The sequence below is a fragment of the Copadichromis virginalis genome, linkage group LG2 (genome assembly GCF_057382275.1).
Source record: "Copadichromis virginalis isolate Kocher_CV1m ecotype Utaka linkage group LG2, C_Virginalis_male_GT1.1, whole genome shotgun sequence".
In the NCBI taxonomy this organism is placed as follows: domain Eukaryota; kingdom Metazoa; phylum Chordata; class Actinopteri; order Cichliformes; family Cichlidae; genus Copadichromis; species Copadichromis virginalis.
The window spans coordinates 23574160-23592326 of NC_140619.1; the positions used below are offsets into that span (position 1 = coordinate 23574160).

At 41.9% G+C, this 18167-nt stretch overlaps 1 protein-coding gene across 2 annotated transcripts in view; it reads left to right on the forward strand.

Annotated features, from left to right (window-relative positions):
* The first annotated feature begins 228 nt into the window (after window positions 1-228).
* arhgef9a (Cdc42 guanine nucleotide exchange factor (GEF) 9a) overlaps window positions 229-18167 on the forward strand; it is a 48563-nt gene continuing 30624 nt past the window's right edge. For both annotated transcript variants that reach the window (XM_085474355.1, XM_085474360.1), the window contains exons 1-5: window positions 229-507; window positions 1847-3528; window positions 5491-5829; window positions 6624-6750; window positions 6838-6947. In XM_085474355.1, coding sequence (XP_085330481.1) covers window positions 1921-3528; window positions 5491-5829; window positions 6624-6750; window positions 6838-6947 — 2184 coding nt within the window. In that variant the 5' untranslated portion in view covers window positions 229-507; window positions 1847-1920. The remainder of the gene's footprint in view (window positions 508-1846; window positions 3529-5490; window positions 5830-6623; window positions 6751-6837; window positions 6948-18167) is intronic.

Below are 18167 nucleotides of genomic sequence, written 5' to 3' on the forward strand. Positions count from 1 at the left end.
ATGGGATTAAAAATGTGATAAATATTATTTATAAAATGAAATGTTTCCAGCATAATTTAGCTCTAAACGCGTTGTTATGAGCCTGTTTAACTCAAATAATTACAGCTGCTCTGCTGGTGTGCAGGCATGTGTGTCTAGGTGTGTGTGTGTGTGTGTGTGTGTAGGGGGTGTTGGTGTGTGTTTCTCTGTCTGCGTGAGAGCTTTATCACAAATCAGAGTGTCGGCGTCTGTAGAAGCTTACAGGGCAAGAGTTCACCGGTTTGTCCAACTCGTTCTCGGAGTCTTGAGGATAGCGGACGGACTTCACAGGCAACAAAAAAGCCCCAAAACACACGTGATCGGCAAAGGAGTCGCTGCAGTCCACGACTTAACTCATGGATAGAAGTTAAGCCCGCAGAGGACGGCGGATAAGTCTGGCTGACGTTAATAGCGACTGCTGTTATTGACTTTGACGACAGCAGCGACGATGCCTGTTTGACACGGAGGGGGGAAGCTTTCTGCTTTCAGGTAAGTTGTGAGCTCCAACAGCTAACTTCTCTTCAGGAGGACTTGTAAGGGAGAAAAAGACAGTTCGTTTTTCGCGGGTGTTACTTGACAAGCAAGTTTATGAAGTTCGTGAATTTCACAGCGAAGCCCACATCGGCTGACTTTTGCGCTATTTCGACTCCTTGTTTTCACTTTTTAAAACACTTTTGAGGTGGTTAAAAACTTAAAAGACCGTTTTACACTTCAGCCTAGCGTTAGGCAAACGTTAATTTTATTGACGCCATTTTTTTTAAAATGACTTAAACGCCCAGTGCGGCAGCCGTCTGTCGTTCACTGACAGCGGGGTAGAGCGAGCTGCTGGTGCCCTTAAAACTTTTGTGACACGATAAATACTGAAAGCCAAAACTTAGTGAAACTTAGTGTATATCTCATTACAGTATAACTACCAAGCAGGGTGTATAACACTGAGCAAAACTCATAATGCTGCTATCAGAGAATAACAGTCTTTTAAAGCCATTTAAAAAAAGTACATGAACTTTTCTGTTTAAATGCTAAAATAAATACTAGCTCATGTGTGTAATTAGACAGCGCTTGTAAAACTGTCATTTCTTCTTTTTCTAATTATTTTTTTTTAAAACTTTTTGCGCAGCTACTGTTTATTTAAATAGCCCTCTGAAAGGCTTATCAGTAAATTGAATTGTAAAATTGTGCTGAGAGGCCAGCTTAATTGAAACGCATCTTTCGTTGTGATCTGAGGGAACAACAAAGATTTGTGCTGGGGGGCCTCCAATTACACAAAATGCTTCCATACATTTAAAGGGATTACAGTAGAAGGGGGTGCTATTAGCATGTGGTGGGTTCGCTGTGTCACCGAGCATCTTCTTCCTCAGAGGGAGCTTATCTGAGCTCTGATGATGTCACAGCTGGAGCGGTCCTGAAATAACCACACATCTCTGTAGTGGGTGTTTCCATGACAACACATCCTCTCGGTTTAAATGGTGGATGGCAACTGTGTCGTAAATAATTACTTTGAATAATATGGGCAAAATACTGGGAAAGTGGGGAGCTGGGTGTTGACTTGTTGCACAGACGTCTGCCTCTCGCAATCACAGAATAAGACTTTGAATAGTGTCATGGCGTTTCAGTATTTAAGCTCATTGTATTGGTTATTCTTGAATGTTTGACCTGCGAATAAAATTCAGTTTATTTAATATCCTCCGCTGATATTTCCCAAATTTGTGGTGCCCATCTACAGGCAGGCATTCTGAGCGAGTTACATTGGAGTAAGGATGATATAAAATGACAAGGCAGTCAGTTTAATGTCAAACTCCTGAATAAAAATGTGGTTTTGTTCCTCTAGGTGATTGAGAAAGGGAAGGGCCTGAAACATGATGTCCATTGGAACTGATAGCTGACACCGTAGAATGAGAGAGGATGGAGCAGACAGGCAACCCTGCCCTTGAGAGCAACAACCCTAATGGGTTTGTCAACCGAGTGTTTAATGTTTCTCTGGATGTGGAGAATGAGACCAGCAGTGTTTATATTCAGGAGACTGGAACAGGGCCTGCAGAGGGGCAGGGAGAGACCCAGGCTGCCTCTTCTCAGACCCCTGTCAAGGACAGACAGGAGGTCAACAGGAGGCCTCGTGCCACAGGGGGCATCTGGAGGATCCTGAACCGAAAGCGAGCTGTCTCAGAGCTGGAGAGGAGACCCCACTCCATGATTTTGCCTGGGGAGGCTTCCATCCCGAAACTCTCATTCGCTGACAAAGTTCGATCCTTCAAGAAGCTTAAATCCCCGGCTGTATTCAGAGGGAAGGCAGGGAAATTGTCCACTGCAAAGTTTACCAGCTCTTTGGTGGATGAGGAGTCTTTCTGCCGCGATATTGGCACACCTCAGCAGCCCAGTGGTGGCACGCTTAGACAGCGTGGCCAGAGGCATTCATATGCTGGCTATACAGCACAGTTTGACTGTTTGTTTGAAGACATTGACCTCTCAACTTCTATGGATGGCCATCAATCCACTATAACGGGCGAGGCTGTGACTCAGAATGGCTGCAAACCATTTGAAAAAGTTTCTTATACTAAAAGAAGCCACAACAATTCAGCCAACTGCAACAAAACTGCTGCAGCTTGTGAAGAACTAAGCACTAGAGATAGCCCGAGGACCCACCGGAGTGGAGGAAGGAGGCACAAAGATGTGTGGAGTTACCTGAGGAGGATTTCCCTTTTGGGGAAGACCAATCCTGTGTATTCAGAGAGGAGCTTTGACTCTGAGCTTCCCTCACTGGACAAAACAATAGACTCAGACTATGGCTCTGTGGACTTTGAGAGTGTCAGAGACTTTCAGCCACCTCCCCCAAAACAGTCGGACACCAAGGGGCACTTTGGTGGTCTCTTCAAATTTTTCAACAACTTTGCAGAGACAGCTAGACGATGGCGAACAACATCACGCTCCTTCTCTCCTCCGGAGGGGGAGAAGACTCCGATGAGCTCCCCACGGGCCCCACAGCGCGCAGTGGACAATGTTCACAGTGTGTCTCTGACACTTCACAATGAAGGACTTCCAACATCCCAGCCTACCCCTTCATCACCAGTGACTAGTAAATTCTTACACTCCAATAGCTTTAATGGTGACACTCCAGCACCTGTGACAGGTGGACGATCACCTCCAGTGGTCCTTAAAGCCTTTAGGCCCTGCTCAGGACCTCAGGCTGTCAATGGCCTTCAGAGTTTTGAAGTTACAGACAAACCTGCTGACAGAGAGACAAACCTCCGGTCCAAGGCCATAGTAGAAAATCATGTCCCTCATTTAGGCTTAAACACGGAGGCTGAAAGTGAAGCAGAAGTTGAAAGGGACCAATCAGATTCTCTCTGTCAAGAGGAAAATGTAGCGGGACAGACAGGAAATGAGCAGGATTCCCAAGATGCTCCGCTTGACTCCCACCAGATACAGGAAGTGAATGTCCAATCACAACAAGGTGATAAAGAGAGCACAACCAATAGCGTACCAGCATCAGATTCCACAGAGGAAATATTTAAGGTAGGTAACTTTAAATAGCTAATGAGCCACCGAATTCAAATGAATGCATTCAGTAAACAAGTGTATACTTTGTGTTGTTAAACCACCTTTGGTTTTCTGTTATTTTTTAGACAAAGGCATTTTCATGTGTAAAGGGTCACGTTTTTATGCCATAACTACATTCCATTGCAGGCTTTTATTCACAATATTAACACTGCCAGAAGCATGCGTCATGTCATTACTTCATAAATGCTGGAAATATCATTTATGTAACTGCTTTAATCATGGTCATTCTTTTGCTTCTGAAAAAACAACAAACATAGAAGCTAAAAGGGACCAGGGGTGATTTGGTTGCATGCAGGTAGCATACGTGTCAGGAAAAAACAAAAATCATTCAAAGAGCTAGACTATGACATGATTTGGGCACCTGCTTTGCAGTTGTCCTTTTGCCCCATCTGTTGGAGAAAAGAGGAAATAGTAACTGTAAAGGTGCACAACATCATAGTGGAGGAATTTGGCCTTTTCTTGCTTAGTCGGCCTTTTGTAGCCTGCAACAAAACCCCACGTTTCCCACAGAGCCAGGCGTGTGTGTGTGGGACTGCGGCAGCCCAGAGTTCTGTGACATCCGCGCATCATGACAGCACCCTTCCCTTCTCACTCCAGTGGCAGAATTAGTCATCTCCCTTCTAGTCACAGCAACGAGTCAGGACATGTTGGCCCCAGCTCCTAATGACAAAATCAGATATGACATCTCAGTACTCAGCACACTTTCATAGGGGCTTATTATGCAAAGGCAAGGGCTTTGGGAGCATGTGTTTTGGGACGGGTGCTAATGTTTGGTCCCACTGTAAATTAGCAGGGTTCTACGCTGATACCACTCTTAAATGGAAAAGATAATAGGGGCAGAAGGAGGAATTAGCAGATAAAAATAATTCATGTTTAACAGTATTACAAGATGTAAAATGTTTTGAGCCTTAAGAAGGGCAGAATTTCACTTATTTAACCCAAATCTTTTTAAAGGGCTTAGTAAACCTGCGTGTGTTGAGAGTTCTGCTTTTTGAAGTCAGTGAAAAACTAAACAAGTAAGCCTTAAAAGAGCTAGCTGAAATCTGTAGGGTGATAAATGTCAGCCTAATTAAGGTTCACAAGCCAAGTAGCTGTGGCATGAAAATGGAATAAAACACAACTTCATTTTTTTGCAGAACTGTTTGTGCCAAATGTGTACACAGATCAGCAGTAGAAGAGAAACTGCAAACACTGATTATGTATTCACACACTGACTTAACTGCAACCCACTGGCTTTGGGGGAACTTGTTTCCCTACTAATACAAGTACCATAATACTTAAAGCCTTGCTTCAAGTATTGTGGTACCTCATTAAGTGAAATTGATCTATTTAATTCAGCCGTGCACTCATGATTTTGAACGTGAGAGGCTGGTAGTTACAAAGTTTTTGCTGCTATCAGGTTTGTATCACCTGCTGTCAAGGTGATACAAACCTGACAGCAGCACAAATGTGTTTTGGCCTGTCATCAAGATAAGTTATTGAATTAACACAAGTTTGGCAAGAGCATTGCACATGGACAGCAAAAACTGTGAAGCTGTGTACACCGAGCTTTGCTAAAAAGAGCGTTACAGCTCAAAGTTGTGCCAAAATAATTTGTCACATTTACACTGCAAAGCCCTGTTTAGGGGACGTGATGGCGTGTGACAAGAAAATCCTTCTCAGTAATCACAAATTATTTAAAAATGAAATCCACATGTCTGTTGTGCTGATGTTTCCCTTGATTTGCCAACAGTCTTGTCATTCAGTTACCTACTGATCCACTGCAATTAAGCTACTGGGTAGAAACTTTTAAAATATAAAAAATTTGAGGTATATTTTGTTGACCCTGCAGAGACATTTTTCTCAATTCCCTACACAAGAAATGTATTGTTGCACCTTTATCTGGGCCAAACTGCTGAGTATCTGTGCCAATCGCAGCTGTGTGAGCAGATTGCCAGCCAGACAGGCTGCAGTGTAAGACAGCCTGGCCCGGCCTTGCCCCACTCGAGCACAGAGAAGACCTCTGTACCTCAGAAGCGCTTGCGCCCTCGTCCTCGCCCGGCATCAGCTGTCCTGGACCTTTGGAGACCCAACCCGGACCGAGATCTCGACAGCCATTACAGTGAGGTCGGCTCACTTTCCCGAAGGAGACGCAGGCCTGCTACCACAGTGCAACACTCTCTGGGGCAGAGAGGGATGACTTCCCGCGCCAGGCCTTGCTCTGTCATAGAAACCAGTGTTACTAGGGAGACGCAGTCCACGGAACTGCATCACAGAGTAAGATGTTAAACTCACTAAAAGCAAACATATAAATATGAACATAGACACGACAAGTAGTCCCATATATATACCAACACATGCAGCTATATAAAGTCTATGTAGGTGTGTCTATTACACATAAATATATCTCATTTTTACACTGAAAAAGGGAAAATAGGTAGGCCAAGTCTCACTAGTAGTCTCCACCAACTCACTGACAAATATAGCACAAGCCCATAATGAATCAAAGACACACCACAGACTATGAAGGGCATCCCAGTACTAACCCAGTATTTATATACCACTCACTGTTTAGCTGCAACAATGCTCAGCCTCTGCCTGCATTTTTGGATGCAGCTTTTATCCCTAGCTCTCATACTCCCTTTCTGCCTTTCTCTCTCTCTTTCTTTCTTTTTACTTTCTTCTGTCCTCCCTTGTGGTTCCCCTTTCTCTCTCCTTCACTCTCATTCTTTTTCTGTGGCCAATTTTCTGCCTCATCGCTTCCATAAGCTCTACCTCTCATTGCCCTAACTCAGAGTCAGTTCATTTTAACCTGAGAGACTGCCTGGTTGGCATGATGTATAGTCTCTCATGGTTTGCTGCAGGGCATGCACACTGACCAATGCACCAGAATAGACTTGCTGGATGTGAAATACTTTAATTCTCTGCACAAAAAAAGAAAAAAAAAGGGGGACAAGGCAGTAATGTGAAGGGCAGGAGAGAGTGTGCATTCAGCCTTGTGTGTGTGTGCGTGCATCTGAGTAACCGTGTATGGAATATTTGAGGTGTCCTGACTAGTCAGTGTTCTCCAGGCCTTGTCTCGCCCCCCGGGTGTGTCACCGTTAGAGCCCCCACACAGGGCGTCTCTCCAGCGGTGTCGCTCCCTGCCTCTCCCCCCCAGCACTCTCACTGCATTGGCCCTGCTCCTGCCACAGTCAGGTATTGTTCCATATTTTTATTCGTTTAAATATGCAGATTGTTAATTGATGTATGCTCAGTTCTGCATGTCTTCTTGTCTCTATCCAGCAGACATGGGGCAGTCCTCATCTTCAGTGCGCCTGCGGTCTGGAGGTTCTGGTAGCTGCAGGAGGAGGAGGCTGTTAAGACCTGGGTCAGAACCGCTACAGGTCAACATAGTGAGTATAATATACACACGCTTGCAAATAATGGCATTGCGTAATTTTATTTCTTTTATTTCCTTTTAGACTTTTCAGGCCTTTGGACAGATTTATTTAAAAAAAAAAACACTGCACACAGTGGACGGTATGATGACTGATAGCTTCTCTCTGATACCGTTAATATTGGAGTTTACAAGGCGTTGCTCAGTGTTTCATCAGATAATGAAGGGACTGATCCGTGAAGATGGTGGCCACGTGGATTAATGTCACGCAGTACTCTTTGGCCATTACTCATCCTGAGTTGCACACCCAACATTTCAGATGTGTTGTTTAATGTGTCGAGTGCAATTCACTCAGACCAAATTGTTAATTTTCACAGCAGATAGAGAAATAGCAGTAAATTCTAAATAATACTCTTTGCATGCTGGATTCTCTTAAAACTGTCTAGAGTGTCAGTTGTGTAAAATTGGCTGTAGAGTATGCTGGAATAACGCTGCTCGGGAGGTGAAACCAGGCATTTCGGAATCGATGCTTTGAAGTGGAAGTGGCCTCTAGAGGATTCTAGTGAAAGGAGATACAGAGTCTTCTGATACATCCTGACAGGGTAGTGGCACACATTTCTAGTGCTGGGTCCAGCAGCTCTACTTACAGAACTATAATGCACAAGACAAACACTGTTTTTTGTTTTGAAAAATATTAAGACTAAAAATAAAGTGTCAGGAAACCACTCCTCTTTTTGATACACGTGACCCAATATAGCAAACAGTGCCCAAAAAGGGTCTGCAAACCTTTTCATACGTTGTCTGGTTGTCTTCTTTATGTTATTCTTTCTACCCCCAAACTTGCCATGATTTGTCTAACTTTGAGCAACATTTTAGGGTTTTTTCTACCACTAAAATTATGCTTTTAGCTTTTTGACACAAAAAAGGAAAAAATTAGGTTCACTGATGTTTGTTCCTTTTTTAATATAACTGTGCTTTTGTGGGTACAATCCAAGTAGAAATGACTTTGGGTCTAATGAAACTTTTAATAATTTGCTCACATTACTTTTTCCAGAATGTTTTAATCTCTCTGCACTCCCAAACTCACTGTTCCTTTCACCTCTGTGCATCATTCATTTATTGTAATAATTAAAGTGCTTTAATCTGAAGCGCATCTGAGTAGCTAATTTCCAATCCTCCGCTGAGATTTCAGGTTCCAAGTCTTTGTTCCATGTGTGTTCAGTTTTTCTAGGTCTCTAAAGGACTCGATATAAACTCGTAAAAGATATTTTTTCCCCAGAAACAGTCTTTTGTCATCATTATTTCGACAAGTGTAGTGAGTGAATTATGTTTGTGTTTTTAAAAAGCTCAAAATAAAAAAAAGGCTTCTTTTCAGATCAGATGTATCCTTCAGTTCTTTAACATCACAGTTTGGATGAGACAGCTCTTAAGCCTTTTCATTGCTTTAGAGGGCGAAAATTTGAATGTAGAATCTGCATTTCCTGCGGTGTAAAACCGGTTAGACCACACTGTGACAGTCTCTTTGTTTTAAAGATTTTTCTTACATTATATCAGAATGGAGCTACATGTTTAAAAGTCAGCTTACCAGCCTGCTTTGGGGTAAATATGGAAACTTCAACGAATATTATTTATTTGTAGTATCAGAAAAGTATTTTTTTATTTTACTCAGAAATCACATAATTCAATGCTTTTAGTTGCAAAGGTATATTGCTACAAGTTGCATTTTCCACATCAGTCTCAAATTTCCAGTTATTTACAAGCAGTCAATGAGGACTGACTACAATATATGAATTACATTAAGGAGTCTCTTCTCATAGCAGTAATGCTGTCTGCTCAGCTGCTGAATTATGATCCCCGGGCTTTCGGTCCTGGCATGTCTTCCCATTGAAATTTTGTAAGCTGTGCCTTTGAAGAAGTGACACTACTGCATTTATAGGCTTTGATTATAACTTTTTTCTCCTGCTGATCTAAATAGTGTTTGTGAAACACTGTGCACTGTTGCCATGACACTCACTGGCTCCAGTTCATCTTCTTGCTTCTATCTTTAGGCAGCCTTTTTAAGCGTGAGCTAAATAGAGAAAGTGTGTGGGTGAGAGAGAGAGAGGCAGAGAAAAAGGGGTGGGAGAGAAAAGAAGAGAGATGCTCCCTTTGTCGTGGTCCTCCCCTGGGGTAGGGAACATGGACACATAACACTGGCAGTGTCTTATGTGTGCGGTTGAGTGGTGAGAAAAGTTTATTTGGAGCAGGCTCAAACGCTGGGATCCAAATAAAATCAGTAACGATAGCTTTATTGTCATTATAGTTACTGTTTAACAAAATTTCATATGACTCCTTAAAAAGCAAAGGGGCGCATGGTGACTTAACCTGATAGTATATAGATGATTGATGGATGGATCTCTCCAGGTCTTCATTGTTAAAAAGCTCTTGTTTGTGATACAGCGTAGTGTATATTATAGTCTTCCTGTTTGGATGACTGGTAGAGGCCGGAGGCCGCAGGCACAGAGAAAGCATTCTCACTGCAGTGGATTAACTGCTAATGCTGACGCCTCTCTTCTCCCTTTCATTTAAATGGATTTCTCCCCCAGTCAACCTCCTCTCCTCGTCTCGCCTCTCTTCTCCTCTCCTCTCCTTTCCTCTCCTCTGACAAACTCTGGCAATAGGCGTCTTTAATTCCTATGCAGATGAGAGGACAGTTTCCTGTGTGTTACTAATGCTGTGCCTGAAGCTCTGCTGTCAGCTTGTCAGTGAAGGGGACTGTCTTATTAACAGCTTCATGCAGATTAAGAGTTTCAACAGAAATCTTCTATGATTAAGTTTGGGCGAACCTAGGTCTGTCTGGACATAATCATATTATGCAATGCTATCTATTTATTATGAACGCATGACTCAGCAGGCAGTGGTTAGCTGGGCAAGAAATGGAGCAATGATAAAAAAGGACAACGTCCTTATGCACACACTTAAACACACGCGGGGAGTAACAGTGCACAAAATTTCTGTTCACTAATTTAATCGGACACACTCGCAGATTTCGTTTGTATTTGCATCCTGGGTCTTTGGCCCCCATGTGATACACCCTCTTTGCAACCCTCTGATGCACACACACACTTCACATGCTCTTCTGATGTATTCAGTATTCATCTGTCAGGATGTATGAGTCATTGCATTGACAACTTCATTATTTGGTGTGGAATGAACAGCACCAGCTAGTGATATTTCTGTCAACCACACTATGAATGTGTAGCGTTTGTTTCACCCTGGGCTTTCTTTTAGAGTCCCGAGAGAGAAACCATGGGAATAGCTCCACCTCAAAATAACTGCACGTTTGTACAGTTTGCACTCAGAGCCAGTGGCGACCTAGAATCCTTTATCAGTGTTCATTCAGCATTGTTCCTCAGTCAAGGTGCTGTAACTTACCGCAGCCACCAGCTAATGCTGTTTTGTAGGACGCTGTAGAATCTGATAAATAGCAGTGCCACTGACTAAACCCGAGTAGATGGTTGTGTTAGAGCCTCCCCAGGCTGTTTCTTCTTAAGAATGATTTTCTGCCTGTCAGGTGTGTGCATGTTGTTGTTAATGGCGCATAAATGCCCATGTGACTGTGCTTACATGTATGGGTGTGTGTTTCTGCGTGTCAGCGAGTGAGGCAGAGAGGCTAAGGGCCTTTCTCTTATATAACTGAGGAGAGCGTTGCCTTCACTGTCTACAAAACCCATTTCCACTTTTCAGATGGCTGCACGTTCCCTGGGACTGGAAGAACAGTGCCTGCGTATTAATTCTCTGAGTCACTGGTGTATCCTGTTTTACAGTAGCTCCGCATTACACTCTGTATTTTGTCAGAGCATGCATGCCTGTGCAAGTACTGATTTGCGTTCATGCTTTCTTGAAAAACACTCCACCGTTCTATCTCTCAAACTGTGATATGTTGTTGACAGTGTGGGACAATGGAGAAATACTGGTGGATGATTTCAGCAATATCACAACATGCAGTCATTTCACCTATGAGACCGTTTCAGACCTAAAGGACTTAGGGCTTGTTATCCAGCACCAGTTGTAGTTCCATGTGTACAAGTCTTCCCTGGCTGATTTTACCCACAGCCATCACTATCCACTGCTAGTGCTACTGTAGCACCTTGAAGGTGCACTGCATTGTCCTGTATAATATATAAAACCAATTAAACTAAGTTTGTGAGAGAGACTTGTAATGATGCCAGGTTTAGCAGAGAAAGCTGTAATTTGAATCGCCTATACAGAAATAGGTTAGAAAATACAAATGTCAATAAATAAAAAGTAGCTAACTTTCAATATGACGCATATTCATAAGGAATATGTGTAAAATATATTTATTATATTTAACAATTTATTAAAAGAGCTAACCCTGGATGTATTCAGTTAATATTGATGGTCAGCTCTTTGAAACCCCTATGTTATCTGTGATTCTTTACTCTCTCTGTGCACATTTAGAGACAGTCTCTCTGATTTGAATTACTATAACTAACTTACTCTGCTGAGTGTTTGGAGTCTGAATAAAGAAATAGCTCCGGCCCTGGTCACTTTATCCTGCATTAAAATAATGAGACAGAAGCTAACTGTCTGTACAGTGTTCTCCTAGTTAGAATGTATCCTGCAGGCCTCTGTGAAAGATGGAGTGTATTTTTCTGGCAGCTGCCACTTCTTGTGTACATTATTTAGCTTAACTTTCTGCCTTTGACCTCCCTGACTCCCAGCTACGCCACATGCGGCATCAGAGAAAACCCTCCATCACATCCACGTATTATGCAATCTCCTTGCTCCTTGTAGTTCTTCTTCTTCACCCCCCCCCCCCCCCGTCTCGATCCGCCTGCCTTTCTTCATGACCTCAGCGCTCGTCATCCCTTCCTCCATCACGTCCATCTCTGTTTTCTCCTCTGTTCACATCAAGTTTTCTTCCCCCCCACTTCTTTCTGTGCTTGCTTACCTTCTCCCCCCTCTTCCTCTATTCCTCCCTCCAGGCATGTGAAAACACCTGCTTCCTGTGGCCTGTTGTGTGGATGTGAAAGCTTGTGTGTGAGCACAAGAGCACAAAGTTTTAGTGCGCATCCATGGCTGTGTGCAGTCGTATATTTTAGCTTTTCAATGGAAGATGGTTATCAGACAGCCTATTAAGTCTTTGATGGCAAGAGCTACCCTAACAAAACAAAAAAAAGAAATAAGGTGCTCAGCAACAGAAAACAAGCCAAACAAGCTTTCACCCAAATATGGTTTCACTGCAGAGTTTTGCATTTCAATCTGCTGTTCTGTTTTTGAACTCTTGTGGCGTGGAAGCAGTGAGAATGTAAAATCGTTTTCGCTCAGAGGACAGGTAGAGGTTTCTAACCATCCCTGCAGTTTGTAGCTAGTCGCACATCTATGGCATGCACTGTGTGATAGTAGATTAGAGTGAAAGCATGGACTCATCACTGCTAACTGCTGTCCCACAGACTATGTGAGAAATGTTTTACAGGAAAAATCTAAACATGGACGTTTTTTTTACTCCTGAAAAGCCGTGCCCAACAAGCATCGCATGCAAATCATCCTGAGTTGGAAAAGTCAGGAAGAACAGGAAGGCACTTCTCTCTACATGCTTCCGGGGGGGTCTGGGCTGCAGGTGGCACCCAGTGGCTCTGATGAATGGTGACAATAACACATGCTTACTACACACACAGCCAGCACAGTTGAGTGTAGTGAAGCAATGCCAGTTTTTACAACCAACCTAGCAAATGCCACTTGACTTTATCCCTCACACCTTAGCTGGGGTCTCTCCAGCGACGAGTCTGTGGGCTTCATGAAACCACACACTGACTCTCACGCTGAACAGAACCATAACTAAGAAACTGCAGTTACAACAGTGCTTCGTATTGGTTGCAATGTCTCAAAAGCTGCCTCACCATTACATACTTTGTTATGTTAAGTAAATATTTTAACAGAAACAGAGTTCTCCCCTATATTAGAAGACATTTGAAAGCGGTCATTTAAATGCATGTTTTATCACTGAGATGATTCAGGGAGGCAGCTTAATGAGTGAAAGGGATATCAAGATGATAATTTAATGGCATCATTTAATGAAATAGTCACTTCTGTTATCTTCGTTAATCGTCTTTAAAGAAACATTTTTTTCTGTTTGGGAAATTACACGTATTTCTCAAAGAAGAGAGATGAAACTATCGTTACAACTCACATAAATGTGAAGCTACAGCCAGCAGCTGTGTGGCTTACAGCAAACAGTGACAGCTTGAACAAGTGCTTTCAATCTCATTAGGATTTTTTCTTAATAGAGGTGCGGGAGGATAATGCTGAGATTCATTTGTTTATTGCATTTTTGAAGCTATCAATGCACAATTAAATTACTCTGTGTTATACGGTTATGACAGTAGCGTGGTAAGCTTCTGTCACAGAAGTGCGGAAAACAGGTGAGGCGTGCATCAAATGAGTTTCTAATTTTATATGTTTCAAAAATCTTCAAAGGCTTGCTTTCATTCCACAGAGAGACTTGATGTGGCATTCCCTAAGTTCAGCCTGTGTTTATTCAAAGACTTTCCGTCTTTAGTTCTGCTAGTGCTGCACAATGCTATGCAGTCTCACCAGGGACTGACCCAAAGACCACAGTCGCTGGACAGATTCAGTTTGTTTTGCAGTCTCAAGAACACACAGATACTGTATTGATTTGTGATTAAATAGCAATTCATTCTCGTGACTGTATCATGCATGAGCAGGACTATTTCTCTTGAAGCTATTAGGCCCTGGAGTGTTTTGATATCACTTTTGAAATATGTATCCGTGATTTTGTCTGCCCTACTTGGCATCTATCTTACTCTATTTCTCAAATCTCCGTGCGCTGACCCACTGACTCGACTTTACACTAAAAGCCAAATTGAGCTGAACGAATAAACAGCTGATGCCTGAACAATGGTGACAAAACTGCGTTCAGGAAAAGTCCAGCACTTTATTTTTAGGGCGCTTTTGTGGCTGAAAGGCCTGGGAGGAAGCAGGAAGTCAGTGTGGTTGCCGTGGGGATGGGAGGAGAAGAAAAGAATTGGAGCAGACAGAAGGGAAATGGGTGTGGTGGGCTTTGCCTCCTATTAACTAAATACCTACTGACCACAAACAGATTCATTTGCTAGCACTGAAACTTAGCAGTCTTTTTCAGAGAGAGGTCATAAGATAGTGGCGGCTTTTAACTAATCCAAAAATGAAAAGTAAGAATTAAAGTAAGTCTCAAAAGAGCTGATCCCAGACCAGCAAATGAGCAGCACTTGTCTTAAACTGATATCATGTAGAATCCAGCTTTTACCCTGGGGCATAAATTACTGGTTAATGTTCTGTCATATGCAGGGTGTTTTTTCCACATTGTGCAAGCCTTGTTCAAGGACGGCAGTTTTTACTTAGCTTTATTCTAATATTATTTAACCACCAAGTTGATATATAAACACGCACTGCATTAGCTGCTGTTCATTGGACCGACGCGTTTACACAGCTACCATATTGTTCAGGGGCATCAGTATCCCCTAATGTATTCAGACCTGTAGGAAAAAAGTCTGTCTACCTATTTTAAGCAGTTTATCTCAAACAGCACATGTTTAGTATTAGATTTAATAAGCATTACACGTGTTAGCAATTTACACTGTGACAGAAGAACAGCAGCAAAAGTGAAAGGGATGATTTACAAGATGGTATTGAGACCTGCTGTGATGTATGGTTTGGAGATGGTTGCACTGATAAAAAGAGAGGTGGCAGATCTGAATATGTTAAGATTTTCATTAGGAGTAAACGGACAAGAATATTAGAGAGACGGCTAAGGTTGAGTGGCTTTGAGACAAAGTTAAAGAGAAAAGGCTGAGATGGTTTAGACATGTGCAGAGGAGGGATAGTGGATATACTGCACAAAGGATGTTAAAGATGGAGTTGGCAGGCAGAAGGAAAAGAGGAAGACCTCAAAGAAGATTTGTGGATGTAGTTGAAGAATGACCTGCAGAGGGTTGGTGTGACAGAGGAGGACGGTAGAGTTAGGGTTAGATGAAGGCAGATGATCTGCTGCGGGAATCCCTAAAGGGATCAGCCGAAGGAAGAAGAAGCAATTCACAGGAAATTTGTAAAGATGCTTAGGAAATGTAAAAATGCTCCTTAATTGCATTGAGTTGTTTGTCAAGTCTTTGGGTGTGTAATGACAGCAACAGTTGACTGAAAAGTCATGTGACTCACTGTGTTTTTATCAAGGCTGCTGTCTACTAACTTCTGGGAACTTACACAGTAAATGAGTCTGTGTGAATGACGCTTTCTACATGCTGTTACAACTTGATCACTTGCATGCAAATGGATTGTCAACAGTGTGTCATGGACATAGTTTGGGACTCGTTAGCAACATAACACAATATTTTACAAAAACTTGTCACCATTGGAATCTTCTTCCTTTGGTGCTTAGTTTTGACTTTTAATTTTTTTTTTTATTAAAACACAGTAAGCAGAAAAAACATTTTACAGTAATAATATCTTCAGAGAGTACAAAGTCACTGTGAACATGAACATCATGTTATAAGGTTGTATTGAACTCATTTTTTTTTTTTTTTTTTTTTTTTTTGCCTGTCCCGTTTGGATCTTTAGCCATCAGAATTGTTGTCTGAAGGCCAAGAAAGATGCCAAGTGGATTTACTTTACCAAGTGGATCATCATGGCCTTGCCATATTGGTCCATTTGATTGACCTTTATTATAATTATGTATTTATTTTATTTTCGTTTTTTAAAGACAGGACAGACATGACTGGGAGATAGGACAGGGAGAAAGAATGAAAGAAAGAGAGGGAGAGAAAGAAAAATAGAGGGGAGAAGAGATGGTGAGAAAGGGGGGAAGAAAAAAAAAAGAAGAAAAAAACAAACAAAACACCTGGATCAACCGTATGGAGATAAAAAACCAGAAGGAAAACAAAAACAAACAACAAAGAGCAACATAATAAAAACAACACCATCACAATAAACTAGCTAACAATAGATAACAGTAGATACTTTTTTAATTTCACCTGTTGAGAATGAAAAAAGAAAACAAGCAGAAGAAAACGAGAGCAATAGAGTAAACAACATCACGATGATATATGGGACTATAACTGTAAATACTAAATATTAAACATTATTATTGATCTCATATTAAGATCTGCTGAGGTCTAGACAATGGTTTTTTTTTCTTGTCAATAAACCCATAGAATAGAAAAAGGGTGCACTTTCTTTTTCACAACTCGATATACAAATGAATCAGTAGTTATATTCAGACCTACTGAGGCTGGATTTCACCCATTAAAAAAAAGAATTCCCACAATTTACCTTTTATAAATTTCACTCATCTCTCCTTCAAGGTCATCTTCTGATTGCCCTTTGGACTGCTTTCCACATAGATGCTATTTTTAGATCACTCTGCTCTGTCCCCTTGCACTTGTGTCATTGGTATGCACAGTGGATCTTCCCGAGTATGTGAAAACAGCAACATTTCAACTTGAATTTGAACCCTGAATTGTGTTAGTGTGGCTTAAGTAACCTATGTTTTCAGTGCACAGAAAGACTATTGTCTCCCTCAGATGCTGCAGTCTGACCCTCTAGAACGAATTAATACTGTACAACCCTGTGAATACTTCATAAAAACTATAACCATGGTCCTGGTTTTGCTTCTAACCTTAGATGCAAATTTGAGGTTCACTGTAAAATTGCAAACCGTGCAGTGCAGGTAGTCGTGATGGGATCTAAATATAGCAGCAGTCCTGGAGAAAGTCCAGAGGTGCACGATAAGATCACCTTCGGAGTAGGATCGGATAAATACTGATCTGGTTTGGTTTTTAATGTCTGTAGGCAGAATCCCAGAACTTCCTAATTGTTACTCGGGTAAATATGAAAGGCAGTTATTTGTAGATTAGTAAAATAGACCTTTGTTTGTGTGAGCTGTTCTCTCATGGGTAAAACATGTCCCAGTGAAGTGGGGAGCCAGCAGCTGCTTCTGTGAAAGCGGTTCAGGGTCATTTTCACATGAGAGGATGAAGAGTGATGTCACTAAATTGACTGTCAGTTTGGTTTAGTGGTTGACAGTCCTGAAATTGGTGCAAGTCATACGACTGAGCTGCGTCTGTGCTCGTTCCCTAAGTAATGCACATTCACTAAGTGTAATTTCAGACTCATTTAACGTAATTCTCTGCCAGTGGGAAATATTCTGCCGTTTATACCATCTTTTTTTTTCTTCTGTATATGTATGAGTATATTAGCATTGGTGTCTGTGCAGATTTAGACTTTCAGATGTGACCTTTGTTGTCTAAATGTCAGGGAGATTGGAGAGGGAGCCCACAGAGGTAGGGTAGGCTTATGTAATCTCCTCACTCTGTGTTGCACACACACAAGCAGAGAGAAGGGGGGGAAAAAGCTTGTTTGAGGACGGTTGTCATATCTCAGCTGTGATGCCTTGTATGGTTCTCTGAAAGCCAAGCTTTCAGGAGCCATTGCTTTTATCAGCATGTATGTGCAGAAAGTGCCCTGGAAATTATTTATGGCTTTAAAAATACTGATATATTGCACTCCTTTGGTGTTATTCTCTTAAAATTATTCTGAGGTCTTTTGATTCATTCCAAAGCTCACAGCTCAATGTGAAGTTGGAGTGTAGTTTGGAAAGGGAGTGTGTATCCGTGTGTAGGATGGTTGACTCCTATGATTCTCCTATGTTAATTTATTCACAATCACGTTGTGCTCCACTCATAATCTGCCAACAATCCCGCAGGCTGGGATGTGCTCATGTTCATCTAAGGTATCACTGTGAACATGAAGGCCAAAATTATGTGCATGCCAATGGCAAACACGTGCATCAGATCGGAGCTTGGGCCATTTTGTCCTGTCACTTTCGATAAACTTAAAACAACTCAACACTGAAAAACATTGCACTGCACACCAGACACTAGTCTCCTTTAGGTCTGAAAGGCTGCTCTGTAGTTGTAGTAGTTGTTCCTCTCTCTTTTTCAGAGGACTTCACCTGTTTCCTGCACAAACTTCTAGCAGTTAGAGTTGATTTTGATCCGCAGAAACTTAACAGAACAACCCCACAAGCACAGCCTCCTTTTCAACCATTCAATCAATATGCTCAAAATGCTCCAGTCACACTAAAAGATATCAAACCACAGCTGCACTTGTTTATGTTGGCCATGGGTGTAAAACGCTAACTAAGCTAGCAGTAACAGCAGTCTGTGTTTCACATATTTCTGTT